Source organism: Gadus morhua, chromosome 2 (assembly GCF_902167405.1).
Source record: "Gadus morhua chromosome 2, gadMor3.0, whole genome shotgun sequence".
Taxonomy (NCBI): domain Eukaryota; kingdom Metazoa; phylum Chordata; class Actinopteri; order Gadiformes; family Gadidae; genus Gadus; species Gadus morhua.
In genome coordinates, this window is record NC_044049.1 from 18,394,746 (window position 1) to 18,419,475 (window position 24,730).

The 24,730-nt window shown below is 48.3% G+C and overlaps 1 protein-coding gene across 8 annotated transcripts in view; it reads left to right on the top strand.

The window, feature by feature from the left end:
- Window positions 1-5,265: 5,265 nt before the first annotated feature.
- Window positions 5,266-24,730, top strand: part of spag9a (sperm associated antigen 9a) — a 34,294-nt gene continuing 14,829 nt past the window's right edge. Inside the window, exons 1-15 of one of the 8 annotated variants that reach the window (XM_030337471.1) lie at window positions 5,266-5,835; window positions 7,103-7,223; window positions 7,868-7,938; window positions 8,035-8,123; window positions 9,634-9,784; window positions 11,721-11,810; window positions 13,449-13,581; window positions 16,323-16,410; window positions 16,925-17,046; window positions 18,731-18,742; window positions 19,155-19,169; window positions 19,640-19,697; window positions 22,648-22,800; window positions 23,241-23,295; window positions 23,916-24,046. In XM_030337471.1, coding sequence (XP_030193331.1) covers window positions 5,521-5,835; window positions 7,103-7,223; window positions 7,868-7,938; window positions 8,035-8,123; window positions 9,634-9,784; window positions 11,721-11,810; window positions 13,449-13,581; window positions 16,323-16,410; window positions 16,925-17,046; window positions 18,731-18,742; window positions 19,155-19,169; window positions 19,640-19,697; window positions 22,648-22,800; window positions 23,241-23,295; window positions 23,916-24,046 — 1,604 coding nt within the window. In that variant the 5' untranslated portion in view covers window positions 5,266-5,520. The remainder of the gene's footprint in view (window positions 5,836-7,102; window positions 7,224-7,867; window positions 7,939-8,034; window positions 8,124-9,633; window positions 9,785-11,720; window positions 11,811-13,448; window positions 13,582-16,322; window positions 16,411-16,924; window positions 17,047-18,730; window positions 18,743-19,154; window positions 19,170-19,639; window positions 19,698-22,647; window positions 22,801-23,240; window positions 23,296-23,915; window positions 24,047-24,730) is intronic. The other 7 variants (XM_030337503.1, XM_030337484.1, XM_030337478.1 and 4 more) reach the window with 7 other exon arrangements.

The following is a 24,730-nucleotide window of genomic DNA, read 5'->3' on the forward strand; positions in this document are numbered from 1 at the left end:
GGAGCACGTGAGAATCGTCTCCACCAACGATTCTCACGGACTGACTGCTGGTGCGCGAGCACCTCGGAGAACCTGGGACCAAATAGGCCATCCGGCGCTAGTGGACCCTGGACGATGCTGGCCCGCTCTCGTTCCGGCACCGCAGTGTGGGAGAGCCATATGATCCTTTGAATCATGGTAGCCCACGCCATATGCTGGCCGGCCGAAACGGCTATCGGCTGGCATAGCTGGAGGATGGCGCTGGAAAAGCGGGAAACCGCCAGCCATCTCGCGGCTTCCTCCGGGCCGTAGGCCTCCCTGTCAGCCGACAAGGAGACCATGGCAGAGGAGAGCAGGGCGATGTTGTTGACCGCCGCCGCGGATTGAGAGGCACAAACGAACACCCTGTCCGTTAGGCCGACAATCTGCTTCTGGAGGCGGTCGGGGGGCAGCGGCTTTTCGTTAAGGAGCCATCCGGCGCCCGGACCGAGAAGCGCTGCCAGGGGAGGCGAGTATCGGCCCACCCCTCCACGTTGGTGAAATCCGTGTAGGATCTTACCGGAGCCTTCAGGGTCGAAGGGTCCTCACCGGCAGCAATAAACAAGTGCTGCAAAGGCGGGAACAAGGGGCATTGGGTAACCCGCCGGGAAAAAGATGGGGTGCGAAAGCACTCGCCCCGCATATCGTCAGATACGGGGGCGAGAGGCGGGGCCGGCAAAAAAAAAAAACGGACGCCGAGTCGCCGAAGACGTCGTCCAGGGAGGCGTCGATGATGCCATCGTCGACGTCAGGTCCGAACAGGTCGATGGCGTCCACCGCAGGGGAAAAGAAGAGATGCCTGGAGAGGATCCCCTCTTCAGGCAGCTCCCGGCAGGCGACACAGGAGACGGGGGCCGCCATAGCAGCCGCGGCGTGGTCGGCGCCGAGGCACCAAAAGCACGCCAAGTGCCCGTCACCCGGTGCCAGGGAGGCGGGACAGGAGGCGCATAGGAGTCCTGAAAAGGACCTAGCTCTAGGAGCGCTCTCAGGTGGCCCTGAAAAGGGCCGTTTGTCTGCGGCCTCGCCCGAGCCGCTGCCACCGGCTTGGGAGATCCGTGTTGAAGTTCTCATCTTCTTAATAGTAGTTCTCAATTTCTCGCTGATAAGCACAAGTGCTGAAAGAAAAGGGAGGATGAGCGACGGTATACACCGCGTTATATAGACACGATACCGTGGGAAATGTGGGTGGTGCCCACGCTGATAGGTGCATAGTTTGAATTTCGCCTTATGGACAAGCCCATAAGGCGAAGCCTAGACGGCGTAGCCTACATGAAATAGAACCTAAGTGTTCTACCCATAGAAATATTGAATTGCTATATCCCTATTCCGAGCGATTTTTTGGGGGGGACATTTTGGGCATATCTGAACATTGGGGGGGACTTGTACCCCCCAATGTATATGGCCGCTACACCTACAACTAGCCCTCAATACCCCCAGGCGAACGGTAAAGCAGAACAGGCTGTTCAGACGGCCAAGCACATCCTGAAGCAGCCCGATCCACATCTCGCTCTGTTGAGTTAAGCCCAGTTCAGACCAAAGATTCACCTTGCAACGGCTTGCAACGGCTTGCAACAAGACGGTTTTAGAACGTCGCAGGGGCGGTGTGAACGGGTCGTTGCAAGCCGTTGCAAGGCGTCGCAAGGCGTTGCAAGGAGTCGCCAGAGATTGAACATGTCAAATCGCAAGGTCTAGTTTTAGAACGTGGCGATTTAACTATTCCTCTTCAGCCAATCACAGCACAGAACAACTTGTACGTCACGGCCTTACTCCGTCCCGGTACCGTACTGTACCGGTACCGGGACATCAACAAAATACGTATTTTGTTGATGTATTTGCACTTTTAATCTTGCTGAATTCTACGACGAATAATTGTGTCCAAATACAGATATGAGGACGACAAATGACCTGAAAAGATTTGGTTGGGGTTTGTCTCATTTTTCCTGCATTTACAGTGTGGGCGCAGAATTCGACGGTGCGCTAGATTGATTGTGGCATCGTTGATTGCGACCTGCGTTGCTTGTGGACTCTGTGATGATCGCAGACACGAATAATTGTGTCCAAATACAGATATGAGGACGACAAATGACCTGAAAACACTTGGTTGGGGTTAGACTCATTTTCCCCGCATTTACAGTGTGGTCGCAGATTTCGACGGTCTGCTGTCATGAATTGTGACCCATCGGGGATTGCGACCTGCTGCTTGTGGACTCTGTGATGATCGCAGACATGAATAATTGTGTCCAAATACAAATATGAGGACGACAAATGACCTGAAAACATTTGGTTGGAGTTTGACTCATTTTCCCCGCATTTACAGTGTGGTCGCAGATTTCGACGGTCTGCTGTCATGAATTGTGACCCATCGGGAATTGCGACCTGCTGCTTGTGGACTCTGTGATGATCGCAGACATGAATAATTGTGTCCAAATACAAATATGAGGACGACAAATAACCTGAAAATGCAATGTATCCAACAACGGGTAATCTAAACTAACTGTAAGCTCCAGCTATTTACTCCAATGCAGATGTAGTGGAGAATGACAAGACATAGTAACTCTAGCCTACTCTCAAGTAAAATAAAAATAAAACTAATTGCAAACCTAACTAATCGCAAACCTAACTAATCTAACCTAACCTACGCAAATGATGATGTTGCGGCTCTCAGCATGTGCCAGAGCGTTCACAGTTGCTATGGAAACCACCTAGCGTCGCAGCCCGTTGCAGCGCGTTGCAGCCAGTGTGAACTGCCCAGTTTTAGAATGTCGCAGCCCGTCTCGTTGCAAGGCGTTGCAAGGAGTTGCGAGTAGCAAGCCGTTGCAAGCTGAATCTTTGGTCTGAACTGGGCTTTACAGAGCTACCCCTAGTGCAGCAACCGCCGTGAGCCCAGCTCAGCTCATTACTGGGAGACGCATCAGAACTACACTTCCTATGTTGGAAGAGAAGCTACAGCCTTGACCTGTTGACAGAAAAAAAATGCTGAAATTATATGTTTGAAAAATAAGCCTTGGGGCACATTGAGGTTATTATTATCTGTGTTATACAGTTGGTTTGATATCTTGAGGTCAAAAGGTCAAGGAGCATAATACGGTTATTTATTTATTTTATTTGTGAAAAATTGCCGAAATGACATATTTGAAAAATAAGCCTTGTGGCACATGGGGGTTATTAGTATTCTTGTTATACAGTTTGTTTGACAACTTGAGGTCAAATGATGAAGGAGCATAATAAGTTAATGTATTCATTTTAATTAAATTTAAAAAAATTGCCAAAAATATGTATTTGAAAAATAAGCCTTGTGGCACATGGGGGACATTAATCTGTATGTTGCACAGTTGGTTTGACATCATTCACTCAAATGGTTGAAGTGCATGATAGGTTTGTATTTTGAATGTTACGTAAATGAATGTTGAATATTAAACTAATTTAATGCCGGTCCCACACCAATTGTGAACAATCATATATAACACGACAAATAAGCAAACAACTTTACCTCAAGTCTATCCGTAGCTACTTGCCGCACGAGGAATTGGATTCTTCTTCAATTAAACTATTTTTGGGTTCTTTGGGTCAGCAGCTCTTTTGGGAATGATGAAGTCGTCCTTATCAAAATGAGCACTGCAGACACGGTGATCCTTCTGCATTAGCGTCTTGATTGGCGTCTCATTGTCCATATTCAGAACAATAAGCCAATGGTCTACCAGAGATCGGTCATTGTACCGCAATGGCAGTCTATGGAAAGTTTCTGGAGTGTAACTTTTCTTTTTTTTTTGTAGCCGGGGAAAACACAAACATGAACCATCTCTCTCTCTTCACTTCAAGCAGATGGGTGGGTCGTCTTCTCCGGTGCTTGAGCTGTCCTTCACTCTATTCACTCTTACTTATGCAAGTCCTTCCATTTACTTGTTTACTTGCTATATATTATCTACAAATATAAATTATCTAAATTATAAATTCCAAAACATTCCTCCTTGAACTGCGCATTCGGCAATCGACTTGTGTGGACTTCCTGTAAACACGGACCTACCGGTAATGCTTGTTAAACTGTCTTTTTTTTAAAAATCCGGGTTTGCAAACTAAGTCGTTTGTGCTTCGTTTTATGTGTAGGGACCCTAGTCATGCTACAGCAGAGGTTTGGTGATATTTTTAACAATATTAGTGGTTAAAAAATGCCGATTTAGAAGCGAAACTCAATGCCCCAACCCAATAACATGGATGCCAAACATTGAAAATGAAACTCGATTTTCAAGGTATCTGGAGGGCTTATTTGATAGGTATTCATGCCAAAACAAAGACCCTGGGTTCAATTTGCGCCGGAATTACACTTTAGTAGGGATGAGTCGATCGCGACCGATTCGTTCACAACGAACGAATCCCGAACGTGAACGACAAGAACTGGTTCCCCAAAACAAGAAGAACTGGTTCTTTGATTCTTTTTAACCAAAAATATGGTCACGTAAATAAAATATACAAACGAACAGAGCTTCGTCTCCCCGCGATTTATATTGATTGAGTCTACAACGTTCTCAAAGATTCAGCCAATGAGAGGTAGCAATGGGGTTGCAATGGCACCTGGGTAAACAAATGACAAGGCGGTACTGTCGAATATGCGCGCTTTCTCTGTCTGACGTATCTTGGGTCATACCATTCGACGTGGGGCCACTCATATATCCCCCTACATTTTTTCGAAAATAGACTACACCTCCATCTGTTTATTGCATAAGCACATTTCCCAATCCCAGGAGTCTTTGCTCCATTCTACGTCAATTTAAGAACAAACAAAGAAATTAAACTGCAGTTCGTATTTTTTATTTATGACCATGAAAGTTCTGTAATGCCTGAATAATGAAGAATTAAATGTAAAGTAAAATAAAATTATAAATGTAAAACCATGAATGAAATATAGAGAGTAAGCAAGTGGTATAAATATTGGTGGGACGTTTGGTAATACTACATAATATATCTTCTCGATTTTCACGGGTGTTAGAGCCTAGAAGTCGTTTAAATTATGCTCACGGCCGTCTCGGGGGGGGTCAGACACCAAATTACGTAATCTGACGTAACGAACAAATCAAAACGAATGAATCAAACAAACGAATCGTTAAAGTGAACTGAACTGAAAGAACTAGTTCCCGGAAATGAATCATTTTGCCCATCCCTACACTTAAGAGAACTCCTCTGAAACTGTGGGTTACTGCCCCTTTAAGAGAACTCCACCTGAAACAGTGGGTCGCTGGCCCTTTATGACAATAGCGCCACGTCGTTGGGTGACGTCATCACGCTGCTCTGGGCGACGGTTCGGCTGCCGAGGAGCTGCTTAGCAGGGCATTATTCATCCGGTTAATGTGGAGCATTTCCCTGCCCGCTTCTTCGGGGTCGTGTTCCCGTCTGTAAGCGAGCTGCCTCTCGGTGTTCAGGGACCGCAGTGCAGAGCCTCTCTAGTGCGGGGAACGCGGTGCAGAGCCCCGGGCCTGCGGGAGGAATAGGCCATTGGAGCTGGAGACCATGGAGTCGGAGACCATGGACCCGGAGGACGGAGCGGTGTACCAGGACGACCCGGGGAACTCGGCCGTGATGTCGGAGCGGGTCTCCGGCCTGGCCACCTCCATCTACCGCGAGCTGGAGAGGCTGATCGGGCGGTATGACCGGGACGTGGTGAAGGAGCTGATGCCGCTGGTCGTGGCCGTCCTGGAGAACCTGGACTCGGTGTTCGCCGAGAACCAGGAGCAGGAGGTGGAGCTGGAGCTGCTGAAGGAGGACAACGAGCAGCTGGTGACCCAGTACGAGAGGGAGAAGGGGAGGAGGAGAGCGGCCGAGGAGGTGAGGAGGAGGTCACACATACACACAACACAACAACACAACAGTACGACAGGGAGAAGGGAACGAGGAGGGCGGCCGAGGAGGAGGACATACACAGCACACATACACACAACACAACAACACGACAGTACGAGAGGGAGAAGTGGAGGAGGAGGGCGGCCGATGAGATGAGGAGGAGGACAGACACAGACAAACAACACAACAACACCACACCAGCACCTCTCCCTTAGATCAGCACCTGTCCCTTATCAGCTCCCTGATCAGCACCCCTCTCTCCCTTAGATCAGCACCTGTCTGTCTGAACCTGCTGTCTGGTACGGATGGGTACTGTTTACTACAGTACTATTACTATAGTACTATTACTACAGTCCTATTAGTACTATTACTTTAGTCCTATTACTATAGTTCTATTACTACTGTACTATTACTACAGTCCTATTACTATAGTCCTATTACTATCATAACAGAGCATGACAATACCATCAAAACAGAGACAATACCATCATCACAGAGACAATACATCATAACAGACGATACCATCATAACAGACAATAGCATCATATTAAAAAAATCATATAAAACCTATTGGATACCCAGATGGTCATCTATCGATTGAAGCTCCTCAGGATCTCATAGAGGGGTCATGGCTGTGCCCTATCAGTTGAATACCTGGTCTATCCATCCTCCAGGGGGTTGGTTTAAACACATCCCCCCAAGGGGTTCACTGAATACAGGCACAGTCCAACATGGCATTTAGAGACACAGAATGGGAGAATAGATATCTCCCATTACAGGTTATATTGTTGTTCTACCTCCAAGGCTTCCTAAAGGTAGCCCAGACTGGACCTTCAAGGGGTAGACCCCAGAACCAGACTGGGGTAGACCCCAGAACCAGACTAGACCTTCAGGGGGTGGACCCCAGTAGACTGGGGTAGAACCCAGAACCAGACTGGGGTAGAACCCACAACCAGCTTGGACCTTTAGGGGTAGAACACAGAACCAGTCTAGGGTAGAACCGAGAACCAGCCTGACTGACTCACTCTGAGCCATAGTGTTCCATCATTGACCCTTTTATCATCGGCAGGAAGTCAGGCAGGAAGTTGAATCACAATAGAGCTTAGCTTCCTTGGACTAAAGGTTTATTAGTAGATGAGTAATTAGTCAATGATTTGGTTGTGTGTGTGTGTGTGTGTGTGTGTGTGTGTGTGTGTGTGTGTGTGTGTGTGTGTGTGTGTGTGTGTGTGTGTGTGTGTGTGTGTGTGTGTAGCGGTTCATAGAGTTCGAGGACTCCCAGGAGCAGGAGAAGAAGGAGCTCCAGCTCCAGGTCGGCCGCATGGAGTCTGCCTCCCGCCAGCTGGAGCTCAAGATCAAGAACTACGCAGAGCAGAGTGAGAGACACAGACAGACAGACGGACTGACTGACTGACTAAATCTAGAAAGTTATTTCTTTCAAGATTACTAATTCGTATCCTGACATACAATCAATTTCGTGCTCCTGGTTGTGTAAGATATGTTATTTGTATATACATTTTATTAATCTTTGATCTATCCATCTATGATGGTTTTATAATTGCTGTCTTTTGTAAAGTGCTTCAACTTCGATGATTTTCATTGTTTCATACCAAAGATTTTGCTCACCACAACGAACAACGCGCTGTACGCAACGCAGAACACACTGTACGCAACGCACAACACACTCCCTCCCCCAGCCCTCCTCCCCCAGCCCTCCCCCTCTTCCCTAAGCCCTCCTCCCCCTCTTCCCCAAGCCCTCCTCCCCCAGCCCTCCCCCTCCTCCTCCTCCCCCAGCCCTCCTCCCCAAGCCCTCCCCCTCTTCCCCAAGCCCTCCTCCCCCTCCTCTCCAGCCCTCCTCCTCCTCCTCCTCCCCCTCCTCCTCCTCCCCCAGCCCTCCTCCACCTGGTTTCCCCTGGTTTTACCTGTTTTCATCTGGTTTCACCTGGTTTCGCCTGGTTGCACCTGGTTTCATCTGGTTTCATCTGGTTTAACCTCGGTCTGTCTCCCTCTCTTGTCTCAGTTGGCAGGTTGGAGGAACGGGAGTCAGAGCTGAAGAAGGAATTCAGCGCCCTACACCAGAGACACACGGAGGTAGAGAGAGAGAGAGAGAGAGAGAGAGAGAGAGAGAGAGAGAGAGAGAGAGAGAGAGAGAGAGAGAGAGCTCTAACAGCTCCTTGGTTCTTCCAGATGATCCATAACTACATGGAGCACGTGGAGAGGATCAAGATTCAGCAGATGAGTGACAGCACCGAGTTGGGACCGCTGGGCCGAGTCAGGTAGGAGGGGGGAGACACGCTTGTGGAGACATGCTGGGGGAGACAGGTAGAAAGGGGGAGAGAGGCTGGGGGAGACGGGTACGAGCGGGGAGACATGCTGGGGGAGACAGGTAGGAGGGGGGAGACACGCTGGGGGGAGAAGGTAGGAGGGGGGGAGAGGCTGGTGGGAGACAAGTAGGAGGGGGGAGAGAGGTAGGAAGGGGAGACACGCTGGGGGAGGCAGTTAGGAGGGGGGGGAGACACGCTGGGGGAGTCAGGTAGGAGGGTGGGAGACACGCTGGGGGAGACACGCTGGGGGAGACACGCTGGGGGGGACGGGTAGGAGGGGGGAGAGACGCTGGGGGAGATGGGTTGGAGGGGGGAGACACGCTGGGGGGGGACGGGTAGGAGCGGGGAGACACGCTGATGGAGACAGGTAGGAGGGGGGAGAGAGGCTGGGGAGACGGGTAGGAGAGGGGAGACGAGTACGAGGGGGGAGAAACGCTGGGGCAAACAGGTACGATGGGGGAGAGACAGGTAAGAAGGGGGAGAGACATTGGGGGAGACAGGTAGGAAGGGGGAGAGACTTGGGCTATGATTTTTTTCAGACCAAACCCGATCATCGTTTTTAATTTAAAAGAAAATCTATGGATGACAAATTTACATATTTTTTAATTTTGGTTTTTAACAATGACAATGATTAACAAAACTAAATAAATAACACACATCTCCCACTCGGCCTTGTGCCTTAGTATAAGATGTTGGGATTGTGGGGAAGTGTTGTGCTGCTGCTTTTGGCTGCCCTGCCCCAGACCACTTCCACACGACTGAGGAGACCGTGACTTTTTGGCAACGAAATCCCCACTCATTTCAGCACATGCTGCCATGTTGATATTTAAAAAATTCTGAAGAGGAGGAGATGTTACTGGGAGCTACGGGACCTGGGGGGGAAGGGGTGGCGCTTCCGTTAATACAATCATTTTTTTATAATCAATTTTCATTAAAAAAAATCATCCTAAACCATAAATTTGAATTACGATTAAAAATCAATAAATCGCCCAGCTCTAGGAGAGACACTGGGGGATTCGGGTAGGATAGGGGAGAGACGCAGTCTGCATATCAACTCTGGTTACGCCCTAGAATCCCCATAAGGTTGGAGCCTGGAGGTGTTGGAGCATGGGGGGTGTTGGAGAAGGTTCTCCGGTGGTCTGGAGAGGACTCTCTGGGTGTTGGAGAAGGTTCTCCGGTGGTCTGGAGAGGACTCTCTGGGTGTTGGAGAAGGTTCTCCGGTGGTCTGGAGAGGACCCTCTGGGTGTTGGAGAAGGTTCTCCGGTGGTCTGGAGAGAACCCTCTGGGTGTTGGAGAAGGTTCTCCGGTGGTTTGGAGAGGACCCTCTGGGTGTTGGAGAAGGTTCTCCAGTGGTCTGGAGAGGACTCTCTGGAGGAAACAGAGTTGACGCCATCTGCGTTTTCTATTTCCTCCCCCATCTGAAGCTGTACTTAAGAGGCCTTGTTGTCGTCTCTCGCTGTAGGAAGGAGCGGCCCATGTCTCTCTGCATCTTCCCCTCGGCGGGGGGGGCCTCGGGGGCCCCGACCGACCCTCCAGCTCTGGCAGAGACCCCCAGCACCGCGGGCTGGCCTCTCAAGGACCCTGCGCAGCCCCGCTCCAGCACCAGCCTCAAGGTGTGTGTGTGTGTGTGTGTGTGTGTGTGTGTGTGTGTGTGTTAAAATGATGTTGTGCGACATCCAACATTCAAAGTAGTGCTGGGAGTGAAGGAGGACCGAGTCAATACAAGGCGACTCTGTCCTCCGCATCTAGGAGTAGGGCTGCTCTTCTCCTGTCTGCTCCCCCCAACCAGCACCCCCTAAACAGGACTTATATTACTGCTAGATTTAGAACGAGTAGCATAATGGCTCCTATAAGCTTTTATTTTTTAACTTCTCTCACACTAAACCTTGGTCAAAATTACAAAGTACAGTTTGACGGATGGTGCGATAATAAGGCAATGTATGCTATATGAAAAGAAGATGAATTGCTGTTGCATTGTGGGTACCAAACCAAGTGATGATCCATTGAAGGATATTTTTGACATGTTTTTGATTTTGGGGGTGAGTTAATATATTCAGCTGCTTCTTCTTTTGGTGGGGGTTGTCAAAACTGGGACATTCCATAAGCATCATGGGATTGATGCCATCACTGCTGCAACTGGCTCTCGGCCAATCACTGAGGGAAGAGGGCCAGCTGGAACGTCATTGGCTCTTACTTAACCTGAGGCACAGAGCAGAGCGGTGTGTCGTCGGGCCGTTGACCGCAGGGTGGATTTATCTGCTGGATGGTCTCCCCTTAATGAGTCCGGGGGCTCCCCGCTCCCCTCCAAAGGCCACGGGGGTCTGGGGGTCCTTGGGGTCTGGGGGTCCAGGGGGTCTGGGGGTCCAGGGGGTAAGGGGGTCCTGGGATTCTGGGGGTCTGGGGGTCTCATGTCCCCGCTCCCCTCCAGAGGCCCAGATTGTTTCTGTCAGGGCTGGGATAGGAAGGATAGATAGGATAGGAAGGATTGGTAGGATGGGATAGTATAGGTGGATAGGTAGGATGCACATCATGGCTGTTCATTATACAAAAAGAGCCCTTCAAAGTAGTCAAAGTGGTTGAGTGACTAAATGATAACGATCATCAGGTATCGGAGCGTAAAGGATTTTTGGGGGGGGGGTCCTCTTTGTGTGTGTGTGTGTGTTAGTGTTCAGATTCTCTTCCCGAGCCCGACCCGATGGTCGGGCCGATATTTCCCACCACTATCCTCGGGCCGGGCCTTTGATCGAGCGTTTATTTTATTTTTTATCATTGCTTTATTGGCCTAATCTGAGGAGAAATCGATGCCATAAACAGAATTATTATAGGCCTTTATTACACGGGTCTTCTCAATGCTGTGGAACGCTCCGTTCACTTGCATGGGTAGTAGTCGGGTAACTTGTCAACCCCAGCGTCGTTGTGGTGAGCGACAAATTCAGGGCGAAGCAAGGCACCTTCGCTGCGCGTCAGTGTACTGTTCGCTCTGTCGGGGCTTATATTCCCGATAATGACCGGCGTTCTATGCATTATCCCTTGCATATATATTTAGCAGAGTAGGCCTAGTAACAAATGTGTACCAAGTTACATATGTGTTTAAAAAAATGTCGGGTTGAAATCGGATTCAGGCTCTGGCCGGGCTAGGACAGAACGTGCACGGGCTCGGACAGAACGTGCTCGGGCTCGGGCCGGGTCGGGCGTGATTTTCTGGGCCCGATCTCAGCTCTAGTGTGTGTGTGTGTGCGGGGGGCTCCTCTTTGTGGGGGGAGGGGCTCCACCGTGGTGGGGGGGGTCCTCTTTATGGGTCTCCCATGTGCTCACAGCATGTGGTCCTCAGGCTGAGAGGATGGACATGAGCTCAAAGGCCCCAGATAAAATACTTTAACAGGAAATGAGGAATTAGAAGATGTCCTCGTTTCACGTGCAACCAGCCGGTGCACAATCTAGAAGACCTCCCATTGCTCCTCCTTCTACTGCTGATGAAAGCAGTCCAGAGATGTGCATATTGCCCTGTCCCGGACCTCTCTCACCCTCTCCCTCTCCTCCCCCTCTAAGCCCTGTGATTTGGACGAGCCCTCAAAGTCCAGGCAGCTTGAGGGTTCGCAGGACGCTGCTTGGGGAAACTCATTGGCAGACGACTGCAAGGTAGCTGGACTCCGGCCGCTGTGGTAACGCACTGCAGGCCCCCGGCCTGTGTTGTGTGTCTTTGTAGTCCTGTGTTTTGTGTCTTTGTAGTCCTGTGTTGTGTGTCTTCGTAGTCCTGTGTTGTGTGTCTTCGTAGTCCTGTGTTGTGTGTCTTTGAAGTCCTGTGTGGTGTGTGTCTTTGTAGTCCTATGTTGTGTGTCTTTGTAGTCCTGTGTTGTGTGTCTTCGTAGTCCTGTGTAGCGTGACTTTGTAGTCCTGTGTTGTGTGTCAGCCTTCGTAGTCCTGTGTTGTGTGTTTTTGTAGTCCTGTGTTGTGTCTTTGTAGTCCTGTGTTGTGTGTCTTTGCAGTCCTGTGTAGTGTTTTTCTAGTCCTGTGTTGTGTGTCTTTGTAGTCCCGTGTTGTGTGTCAGCCTTCGTACTCCTGTGTTGGGTGTCTGTGTAGTCCTGTGTTGGGTGTCTTCGTAGTCCTGTGTTATGTGTCTTTGTAGTCCTGTGTTGTGTGTCTTCGTAGTCCTGTGCTGTTCCACTGTCTGTCCCCCCTCTGGCCTTCAGCCTCTCACATCAGTGTTTACATCTGTTTGTGGCCGATGTCGGCGGAGACGTCGACCGACCGCCCCTCGGAGGAGAGGAGCACGGCTGTGTGTGTGTGTGTGTTTCATTTTACTTTAATTTCATTGCATGGTCTGGTGTGTTCCTGGTTTTCTTTCTCTGTGTCGCTGTTTTTTGAACGTTGAAGTTCTAAAGACACTGTTCTAAACCCCCTTTGGACACACAGCCAGTGTGTGCGTTCTGCCAGTGATGTGCACTACCTTCTATTTGGATGTGTTTCGGTGTTTCTCTTGTGTGTGTGTTTCCCAAGTCTTGTGTAGATGTTTGTTGAGCAAAGAATGGTCTTTGTGTTATTGTGTAACTTCTTTAAAGACATGTTTTTCCCTCAGTGTCTGATTGTTGATTGTATTCTCTGCAGGATTTCTCTGTTGTCGTTCTTTCTTAATCTTTTCTTCTTTTCATGACTAGCAGCAAAGCCTTTGCACACCAGATTGTCTTATTGAACATATTCTAACTGAGGGCTGAACCCGTGATGTTCCTGACGAGTCGTTGGAGAGAACTAGAACGTTAAAGAGCCTGAGAGCTACTGAGAGTTGTTGATAATATGGAAAACATCTTGAAGAAATAGATAATGCCTCATCAGATATTATAGAGAATTCATTTTTGATTTCTTTAGTTCAAGAAGGAAAGAAAATGGTACCTACACACACACACATACCGGTACGTACATACATACATACATACATACATACATGCATACATACATACATACATACATACATACATACATACATACATACATACATACATACATACATACATGCATGCATACATACATACATACATACATACATGCATACATGCATACATGCATACATGCATAGATCCAGTGTGCAGTGGCTTTTCTGTTTCTCTTGGTGTTTCTCTTTTCACTAGAACCCCCCAATAACCCCTGGTCGAGTTGCCGCCGGTCTGTAAACTATGTGTTTGCGTCTGGCTCTAGCCCTGACGGTCCCATCAGAGCTAGCTCCATGCTAGCTCCATGCAAGCCTCCTGCTGGTTCTGTGCTGATGCTTCGCCTTTGTTTCAGGAGGAGCTGTCCAACCTCAGCGGCTTCAAGCCAGCAGCCCCGAGGACCCCAGCGGCCCCAGGCACCGAGGGGGAGGAGCCGGGGGGCAGGAGGGCCGAGGGGGCAGGGGCAGGGGCAGGGGCCATACCTGAGGGTAGGGGTCCTTAAGTACAGTTCACACAGTGCAGCCACAGGTTAACGTCTCCTCCGACCTGTCCTGTATGAAGAAAAACCATGAGAAAGCAGAGACATTTTAGAAGTGCTGTTCACACAATGCTCCCAAGGACCCTGTTTGATTTAGAAATAGCTTTTGGTTATTTTTTCAAAACCTGAATTTAATGCATTTCCTGAAATGAGATTACGTTTTATCCTTGATGACCGAAGTGAGGTGGGCTGTTATGAACTGTAGTGAGCTAGCCTGTAGTGAGCTAGACTGTGGTGAACTGTAGTGAGCTAGCCTGTAGTGTACTGTAGTGAGCTAGACTGTAGTGAACTGTAGTGATCTAGACTGTTGTGAGCTAGCCTGTAGTGAACTGTAGTGATCTAGACCAGTGAGCTAGACTGTAGTGAACTTTAGTGAGCTAGACTGTATTGAACTGTAGTGAGCTAGCCTGTAGTGTACTGTAGTGATCTAGAACGTAGTGAACTGTAGTGATCTAGACTGTAGTGAGCTAGCCTGAAGTGAACTGTAGTGAGCTAGACTGTAGTGATCTAGACTAATGAGCTAGCCTGCAGTGAACTGTAGTGATCTAGACTGAAGTGAGCTAGACTGTAGTGAACTGTAGTGAGCTAGACTGGAGTGAGCTAGACTGTAATGTACTGTAGTGAGCTAGACTAAAATGATCTAGACTGTACTGAGCTAGACTGTAGTGACTTTAGTGAACTAGACTGTAGTGAGTTAGACTATAGTGAACTAGACTAATGAGCTAGCCTGTAGTGAACTGTAGTGAGCTAGACTGTAGTGATCTAGACTGTAGTGAGCTATACTAGTGACTTTAGTGAACTAGACTGTAGTGAGCTAGACTATATTGAACTGGTCTGTAGTGAACTGTAGTGAGCTAGCCTGTAGTTAGCTAGACTGTAGTGAACTGTAGTGAGCAAGCCTGTAGTGTACTGTAGTGAGCTAGACTGTAGTGAACTGTAGTGGTCTAGACTGTTGTGAGCTAGCCTGTAGTGAACTGTAGTGAGTTAGACTGTAGTGATATAGACTAGTGAGCTAGCCTGTAGTGAACTGTAGTGATCTAGACCAGTGAGCTAGACTGTAGTGAACTTTAGTGAGCTAGACTGTAGTGAGCTAGCCTGTATTGTACTGTAGTGAGCTAGAATGTAGTGAACTGTAGTGATCTAAACTGCAGTGAGCTAGACTGTAGTGATCTAGACTAATGAGCTAGCCTGCAGTGAACTGTAGTGATCTAGACTGTAGTGAGCTATACTAGTGACTTTAGTGAACTAGACTGTAGTGAGCTAGACTATATTGAACTGGTCTGTAGTGAACTGTAGTGAGCTAGCCTGTAGTTAGCTAGACTGTAGTGAACTGTAGTGAGCAAGCCTGTAGTGTACTGTAGTGAGCTAGACTGTAGTGAACTGTAGTGTTGTGAGCTAGCCTGTAGTGAACTGTAGTGAGTTAGACTGTAGTGATATAGACTAGTGAGCTAGCCTGTAGTGAACTGTAGTGATCTAGACCAGTGAGCTAGACTATAGTGAACTTTAGTGAGCTAGACTGTAGTGAGCTAGCCTGTTGTGTACTGTAGTGAGCTAGAATGTAGTGAACTGTAGTGATCTAAACTGCAGTGAGCTAGCCTGTAGTGAACTGTAGTGAGCTAGACTGTAGTGATCTAGACTAATGAGCTAGCCTGCAGTGAACTGTAGTGATCTAGACTGTAGTGAGCTATACTAGTGACTTTAGTGAACTAGACTGTAGTGAGCTAGACTATATTGAACTGGTCTGTAGTGAACTGTAGTGAGCTAGCCGGTAGTTAGCTAGACTGTAGGGAACTGTAGCGAGCTAGCCTGTAGTGTACTGTAGTGGTCTAGACTGTTGTGAGCTAGCCTGTAGTGAACTGTAGTGAGTTAGACTGTAGTGATATAGACTAGTGAGCTAGCATGTAGTGAATTGTAGTGATCTAGACCAGTAGGCTAGACTGTAGTGAACTTTAGTGAGCTAGACTGTAGTGAACTGTAATGAGCTAGCCTGTAGTGTACTGTAGTGAGCTACTATGTAGTGAGCTAGACTGTAGTGAACTTTAGTGAGCTAGACTGTAGTGTACTGTAGTGAGCTAGCCTGTAGTGAACTGTAGTGAGCTAGACTGTAGTGATCTAGACTAATGAGCTAGCGTGCAGTGAACTGTAGTGAGCTAGACTGTAGTGAGCTAGACTGGAGTGAGCTAGACTGTAATGTACTGTAATGAGCTGGACTGAAATTATCTAGACTGTGCTGTGCTAGACTGTATTGACTTTAGTGAACTACACTGTAGTGAGCTAGACTATAGTGAACTGGACTGTAGTGAACTAGACTAATGAGCTAGCATGCAGTGAACTGTAGTGAGCTAGACTGTAGTGACCTGTAGTGAGCTAGACTGGAGTGAGCTAGCCTGTAGTGAGCTAGACTGTAGTGACTTTAGTGAACGAGACTGTAGTGAGCTAGACTATAGTGAACTGGACTGTAGTGAACTGTAGTGAGCTAGCCTGTAGTGGACTGTAGTGAACTAGACTATAGTGAGCTAGCCTGTAGTGATCTAGACTGTTATGAACTGGACTGTGGTGAGCTAGACTGTAGTGAACTGGAGTGACTAGACTGAAGTGCAGGTTTGAAGCCCCTCTGCTGTTCTTGTGAATGCTATCCTTGCTGACTCATCACGCCATTGGTTAGTTCTTAGTTCTGTTTCTGGTTTCCAGGGGAGAAAGAAGAGACGTCGGACATGCAGGACCTCATTGAGTCGACCCCCGAGCTGGACATGGACCTCAGCGGCTACAAAGCCTCCAGGTAGGGTTAAAAGATTCACACAGCTAGAGCAATGGACGGGCCACACCCTGAACCTGACCCCTGAACCTAACAGGGTAGTGTTAAAAGAACCATACAGCTATAGTGATGGACGGGCCGCACCCTGTACCTGACCCCTGAACCTTACTCCTGAACCTGACCCCTGAACCTGACCCCTAAACCTGACAGGGTAGGGTTAAAAGGACCATACAGCTAGAGCGATGGACGGGCCACACTCCGAACCTGACCACTGATTCTGACTCCTGAACCTGACCCCTGAACCTGATCCCTGAACCTGACCCCTGAACCTGACCCCCTGAACCTGACAGGGTAGGGTTAAAATAACCATACAGCTAGAGCGATGGACGGGCCACACGCTGAACCTGACCCCGAGCCCTGAAACTGACTCCTGAACCTGACCCCTGAACCTCTGACCCCTGATCCTGACTCCTGATCCTGACTCCTGAACCTGTCCCTGACCCCTGACCCTGACCACCTGTTCTCTTCCTCCTGTCAGCACCCCGACCAAAGGGATTGAGAACATTGCTTTTGACCGCAACACAGAGTCACTGTTTGAGGAGCTGTCCTCCGCAGGCACCGGCATCATCGGAGACGTGGACGAAGGAGCAGACCTCCTGGGTGAGAGATCACTAACCCCCCAAAGTCACATGACCTCCTTGATGAGGATCATTAACCCCTCATAGTCACCTGACCTCCTGGATGAGGATCACTAACCCCTCTGGTCACCTGACCTCCTGGGTGAGGATCACTCACCCCTCATAATCACCTGACCTCCTGGATGAGGATCACTAACCCCTCTGGTCACCCGACCTCCTGGGTGAGGATCACTAACCCCTCATAGTCACCCCCACATGAGCTGACTTACCGGGTGGGAGAGCCTTTAACCCCCTGAGTATTCAGGGTCAGGTAATTAACCCTAGTGAACCCCTAACTAACCCTGACTAACCCTGACCACATGGCCAGACGTCCTGAAATGAGACTGGAAGTCACAGAGACACAGTTCCACAGATCTGTTAGAGCCTCACCTCTGTGATAGAGCCTGACCTCAGTGATAGAGCCTCAGTGATAGAGCCTCACCTCAGTGATAGAGCCTCAGTGATAGAGCCTCACCTCAGTGATAGGGCCTCAGTGATAGAGCCTCAGTGATAGAGCCTGACCTCAGCGATAGAGCCTCAGTGATAGAGCCTCACCTCAGTGATAGAGCCTCACCTCAGTGATAGAGCCTCACCTCAGTGATAGGGCCTCAGTGATAGAACCTCAGTCATAGAGCCTAAATGATAGAGCCTCACCTCAGTGATATAGCCTCAGTGGTAGAGCCTCAGTGAGAGACCCTTAGTGGTAGAGCCTCAGTGATAGAGCCTCAGTGGTAGAGCCTCAGGGATAGAGGGGCGGCAGTAGCTCAGGAGGTAGAGCGGGTTTGCTGGTAACCTGAAGGTTGTTGGTTCGATCGCCAGCTCCTCCTAGCTGAGTGTCGAGGTGTCCTTGATCAAGGCACCGAACCCTGACTGTTAGATCCCGACGAGCAGGCTGGCGCCTTGCATGGTTGACTCCGCCGTCGGTGTGTGAATGTGTGCGTGAATGGTGAATGTGAGGCAATATTGTAAAGCGCTTTTGGTGGCAAATGGTTAGAAAAGCGCTATATAAATGCAGTCCATTTACATTTACATTTAGAGCCTCAGTGGTAGAACCTCAGTCATAGAGCCTCAGTGATAGAGCCTCAGTGGTAGAACCTCAGCGATAGAGCCTCAGTGATGGAGCCTCAGTGGTAGAGCCTCAGTGGTAGAACCTCAGCGATAGAGCCTCAGTGATGGAGCCTCAGTGGTAGAGCCTCAGTGGTAGAACCTCAGTGATGGAGCCTCAGTGGTAGAGCCTCAGTGATAGAGCATCAGTGATAGAGCCTCAGTGGTAGAGCCTCACCTCAGCGATGGGCGGACCGGTTCTCCTTCCAGCAGATGTTAAACTGCCTGTGGTTGTTTCCCAGTAAAGCTTGTTGTGATGTTTCCTAGTGGAGAAATGTATTTGTATAGAATCGCAGATGAGTATATTTCAAATGTTTCTTCGGAATTTTCATGGAGATATATATATATATATATATATATATATATATAATTCAATTGAATGACAATCATGTAGCGACACAACCTTTCAGAGAAGACGTTTTGGAGCATCTGACAGCATCCACGTCCAAACGCGCTTCAGTTCCCAGCTGAAGCTTCAGATTTTGTCTGTAATGTAAACTTTGTCCTCATGTTAACCCCACTCTCTCCTGTCCCTCATCCTCCGGCCCTTCCCATAATCCCAGTGGAGTATTCCGGTGTGTACAACCTCAAACCATTCCTCATGTATTTATGTGTATTGTACATATTTCTTCTCCGAAATGTCTCATCTCTCCGCATTTAACATCCGACTGATTATTCTGCTTCTACGTAGCATTCCGCAGTACCACGGTTAGCTAGCTTAATGCTCAGTAGCGTTGCTGACTGCTGTTGGGCTAGCCCCAGGGGGTTATTTACGATTTTTTAATTCCAATGTTCAAACGTGAAGAGTTAGATTAACCTCTGAGAACCTGTCCTCTATATCTCCATCGCTCCTACTCTCTAGAGTTGAATATCTGATCATTTAACATGTATGGCTCCTCCCATCATATCACATCTGTCTCATACTCTCCATCTCTCTGTTTCTCCCGTCTCTCTTTCTGCTTGACTTGGATTGCATGGTTTGCTCAGACCTTAGTTTGCTTGGTAAGATCTTACCGATGTCTCCATCCTCCTCCCCGTGTCATGTGATCCGTGCCCTGTGATCCGTGTCATGTGATCCGTGCCCTGTGATCCGTGTCCTGTGATCTGTGTCATGTGATCCGTGTCATGTGATCCGTGTCATGTGATCTTTCATGTGTCATGTAATCTGTCATGTGGCCTGTAGCTGTGTTTAAAGGGCCCTGGTTTTTCTCAGCAGGTGTTAATCAATGGACAGGTGGGCGTGTCCACCCAGTGGACGGTACCAGCTGATAGGCAGGTCCATCCACGCCAACCTGTGATGTTGTAAACGGCAGATTAAAATGGCTAATTGAGGATCACAGCTGTCAGTGAAACGGGGGCCCTTAAAGCGTGGGGTCCTGTCCTCTAGGGTCCTTCTGTGTGTCTTAACAACCCATCATCACATGGAGCTCATGTCCTCCAGCCGGTTCTCAGGTGTTGTGTCTGTGTGGCAGGTATGGGCCGCGAGGTGGAGAACCTCATCCTGGAGAACACACAGCTTCTGGAAACCAAGTAAGACCTCCAGTATGGACCTAATGCTGAAACTGTTACAATCTTACACTGCTACACTGTTACACTTGTACACTGTTACACTTGTATATTGTTACACTTTTACACTTTTACCAGGGATTAAAATTAACTTATTTTCACCACCATCCCGGAATGGTCCCGAATCGCCCCAAATTTCTCCCATAAATCTTGTTTACATTTTGAGTTGTTACTTACTGATAATATAATAAAAACGCAATACATTATGTTGATGAAATAATATATTTATTTCCAGATGACAAGCAACACCCTCAGTCGCAGAACTGTGGTCTACATGACCACAGTTTTGCGACTGTGGTCGCAGAGCAGCAGGCTCTCGCACTGCTTGCCAGGCGAGACTGCCTAATATGCCATATTCACGCCTTTTTCGCGGCACGGTCCGCGCTTTTACACTGCCCGACGTAAATTGCCTGCTTGAGCTAGAACCCCAATTTAGCCTCCCGGACCACACATTGGCGGTTTATTAGGTTTCATTCTGATGTAAATGCGACGGCTCTGCAACACCTCAAGGCTCAAGGCTTGGGTAGAGGTGTTGCGCTGTCTCCAAAGAGACTACGCAGCATATCATAATGAGCAGTTCTAATTGAAAAGAAAGAAATCCGCGAGCTGCTGATCATGTAAGAGAAGGTGATGCAGTCGCATTAAACAAAGACGTTGAAAGATGGTGCGATCTACAAGAGAGAATAGAGGAACTGTCCTTACGAGGCTTTTGTCGGGATAAAAAACAAGTGGGCAGCAAAATAAATAATATGTTGCGTTTTTGCACTTGTAAATAGTTAATCGCGCTTGTAGCCTACACTCAGACGTGAACTCATTCTTGCATGCGGATATCTTCATTCATAAAAACATTCGGGAGACAGTGTTTCCAATACATAGAACAATGTGTGGCGCAGCGCCACAGAATCAACACAGAGCAGCACAAATTGATTTTGAAATATATATATCGTTCCATTCAATCATCTCCACGTAGCACTATTTCTCCCTGTCATTCTCGTTCACACACGCACACCGACAAGCGCGCACACAGAGACAAGCGAGCATACATGCCAATGGTGCGCGGGTACACTACCACTTATTGGATAAACCTACGTATCATACATGCACACGCACTGACAGCGGATTCGCCCGCTCCTCCTCTCAATGCGCCTACAAAGGCAAACCCGAAGCAGTGGGATATGTAAGGGATAATGTATAGAACGCCGGTCATTATCGGGAAAATAAGCTTACTTTAACTTATTTTCGATCATGACCGGCGATGTTCTCAACATTATCCCGCTTATTACACGGCTACTTGCCAAAACGAAAAAATTACTTCACATGGTGTGTCTTTTAATTATTTGATACCAATACCAGCATTCGTAGTGTTTATCAGCAGAGAAATAGTCCGCCGAAGACGATGACGTCACTTAGCAACCGAAGACGCTGGGGTTGACAAGTTACCGGTACATGCGGAGTGATACAAAAGACACCATTAGAGGCGAAAAATCCATTGTTCTCCTTGACAGCGGACAATTATACTCATGAGATTATACTTAGCCGCCGGAAGCCCAGGCCGTTCTGCCGGCGATTTTAATTCGCTCTGCAGCAGAGGCTGGAGATCGGGAAGATCGGGAGGTCTCCGGGCCGGTCCACTTTGAAAATTATTCTAAAGAGGTCTAGACTCCGTACGCAGCCCCGCCTTCTCCAGTGAACCAAGAAAGCCCGTGCCATGACGAATGGGGGGTTAACCCCTCTGTCTCACTGAACAACACAAACGCGAGCGCGAGAGCGCCAGACAATTGAACGAAGCTCAGTCCTTTTTCCATTAAAAAAGTATTTTTCCACCAACCGCAAACACGTTCTGGTTCGCAGAAAGTGTTAAACAGAAAAATAAAGTCAGTGCCCACAAAATTCTCTTCGTCCCGAGGTCGACCTGAGAGAGAATAAAAATCCTCCCGATGACAATTAAATACGTCCCCGGGACGACGTTAATTTTAATCCCTGCTTTTACACTCCTACACTCTTACACTCATGCACTCTTACACTCATACGCTACGGCCACACCAAATGCGTTACTCGCGTTGGATAACGCCTAACCTGACGCTTGATCAGTGTGTGGTGGTTCAACGCTTCCAACGCGTCAACGCGCAACCGCAGCTAGATGAGTCCATGTCCATGCAAGTGAATGGAGCGTTCCCTCTTTGTCATAACTATCAAACCAAACATCCTTCACATTCACCGAGCGAACATTATGAAAGTAAAATGCACATTTCTCACTAAAAATGTTTCCATAAACGCATTTAATGGCGTAACTATTGTTGTTTGACTACTGTTTATATTTCCACCCAGAATAAAGAAAGATGTCGGCCGTATGCTTCTGTGCAAGCGTCACTACTCTCTGCCAGTGACGTCGGGTCAAGCTCCACGCTGATTGGCTATCGCGGCTAAGCGTCACGCGTTGGAGCGTTGAAAGTTAAATTTTTTGAACTCCGGGCGTTGGTGCGTTGGGCGCGTTACTGCGTTTACGTGCGTAATTACGTGTAACTGCCGCGTCTAACGCCCCTAACGCGACGCTTCAACGCGTGTAACGCGTCTACGCGCCTATACCAATGGTTCCCTATGCAAAAATGCAGATTTTCGACGCCCCTAACGCGAGTAACGCGGTTGGTGTGGCCGTACCTTTACACTTGTACACTCTTACATTCTAACACATTTACACTTTTATACTATGCATTGAAGAGTTAGAAAACCCTGTGTGCGAGGATAATCATTAATAACCTATGTCATTAATCACCTGCAATTTCACAAAATGAAATGACCTTTGGTTGGCCCTAACTAATTTTTTCTGATAGTTTACTAGGAGCTGGTTACTAGGTTACTAGGAGCCTGCCATGAGAAACAATATTAGTTTCATTATATTGACTCCTCCCCCCAGGAACGCGCTGAACGTGGTGAAGAACGACCTGATAGCGCGGGTAGACGAGCTTGGCTGCGAGCGCGAGGTCCTGCAGGGGGAGCTAGAGGCCGTGCTGACGGCCCGCAGCCGCCTGGAGGACCGCAACCGGGAGCTGGAGGACGAGCTGAAGAAGTAAACGTCTAACCCTCTTGGTACCTCAGTGCTCCACCCTGAGGGACGATCAGATAACACCGTTGGTACCTCAGTGTCTCCACACTGAAGAAGGTTCAGATAACACCTTCGGTACCTCAGGGTTCACCACGCTGAGATGATGGGCGTAAGGAGAAAGGCCTCCTGGCGCCCGGCTCAGCATCCGCACACTGGCCTTTAGGTCTGACCTATCAGTTGTTTCCATGGTTACACAAGTAGTTGTATTGGCAGGTCATAGCAAGGATAATAAGCCAAACACTAAAAACGCAAAACTGCCTCCAAAGGGTGTTTTAAGAAGTATACTGTTATCTTTAGAGTGTTTTAAGAAGAAGTACACTGTTATCTTTAGAGTAGATTGAAAATAACGATGCACAATATACTGTTATGTTATCTTTAGAGGACGTTGTCATTTCTGTTTTCAGAGTGCGCCTGGAGACGGAGGAGATCAGGCAGAAGTCTAAGGATGGAGAGGAAGACGTAAGAGACACACACACTTACACACACACACACACACGCAAGTGTCAAAATTAGGAACTGTTTTTACACACACACACACACACACACACACACACACACACACACACACACACACACATATATATTAACACAACAGCTTCAGTTTCAGGTGCGGCTCTATCTATCCTGCTTCTTTTTTTCGTTTACATGATGGCAAGTGATGCTGTTAGGGCCCTTCAGTCTACTGGGAGGGCCCTTCTGTCTGTTGTTTGAGGGACCTTCTGTCTGGTGTTTGAGGGACCTTCTGTCTGGTGTTTGAGGGACCTTCAGTCTGGTGTTTGAGGGACCTTCTTTCTGGTGTTTGAGGGACCTTCAGTCTGGTGTTTGAGGGACCTTCTTTCTGGTGTTTGAGGGACCTTCAGTCTGGTGTTTGAGGGACCTTCTTTCTGGTGTTTGAAGGACCTTCAGTCTGGTGTGAGGGACCTTCTGTCTGGTGTTTGAGGGACCTACTGTCTGGTGTTTGAGGGACCTTCAGTCTGGTGTTTGAGGGACCTTCTTTCTGGTGTTTGAGGGACCTTCAGTCTTGTGTTTGAGGGACCTTCAGTCTGGTGTTTGAGTGACCTCCCGGTGTGTCTCCGCAGAGCGATGTTCCCACGGCCCAGAGGAAGCGCTTCACGCGGGTGGAGATGGCCCGCGTGCTTATGGAGAGGAACCAGTACAAGGAGAGACTGATGGAGCTGCAGGAGGCCGTCAGGTGGACCGAGATGATCAGGTGAGGAGGTTAGGAGGTGGGGGTGGAGGTGCTGGAGGTGGTGGTGGTGGTGGTGGAGGTGGAGGGGGTGGAATAGTGTAAATAAAATAGTGTAAATTAGTGTAAATTAGTCTTTTTTTAAAAAAACTCAATAGAAAAGGGTTGGTAATATTTCAAATCTCGTTTTACCACATTTGGTGCTTCTGGTGCTTATTTGATGAGATTCTAGATCAGAGATCAAAGCGGGTCACAGCTAGACCCATTAACCAGTCAGATGTGAACCAGTCAGATGTGATCAGTTAGATGTGAATCAGGCAGATGTGAATCAGTCAGATGTGAACCAGGCAGATGTGAATCAGGCAGATGTGATCAGTTAGATGTGAATCAGGCAGATGTGAATCAATCAGATGTGAATCAGGCAGATGTGAATCAGGCAGATGTGAATCAGTCAGATGTAAATCCGTCAGATGTAGGTCAGACGTCGTACCTACATCGGGCGATGCACCTAGCAACAGAGAAAGGAGACATTCAGTATGATCCAGAACTATAAGGGTTTTCTATGTCTAGTAGGGGTGTAACGGTACACTGAAGTCACGGTTCGGTTCATACCTCGGTTCAGACATTACGGTTCGGTACGAGTTCGGTACAATGAAGGGAAAAGATAAAACAAAAATGCAGAAGGCAATTCTTTTTTACTGTCTCAGG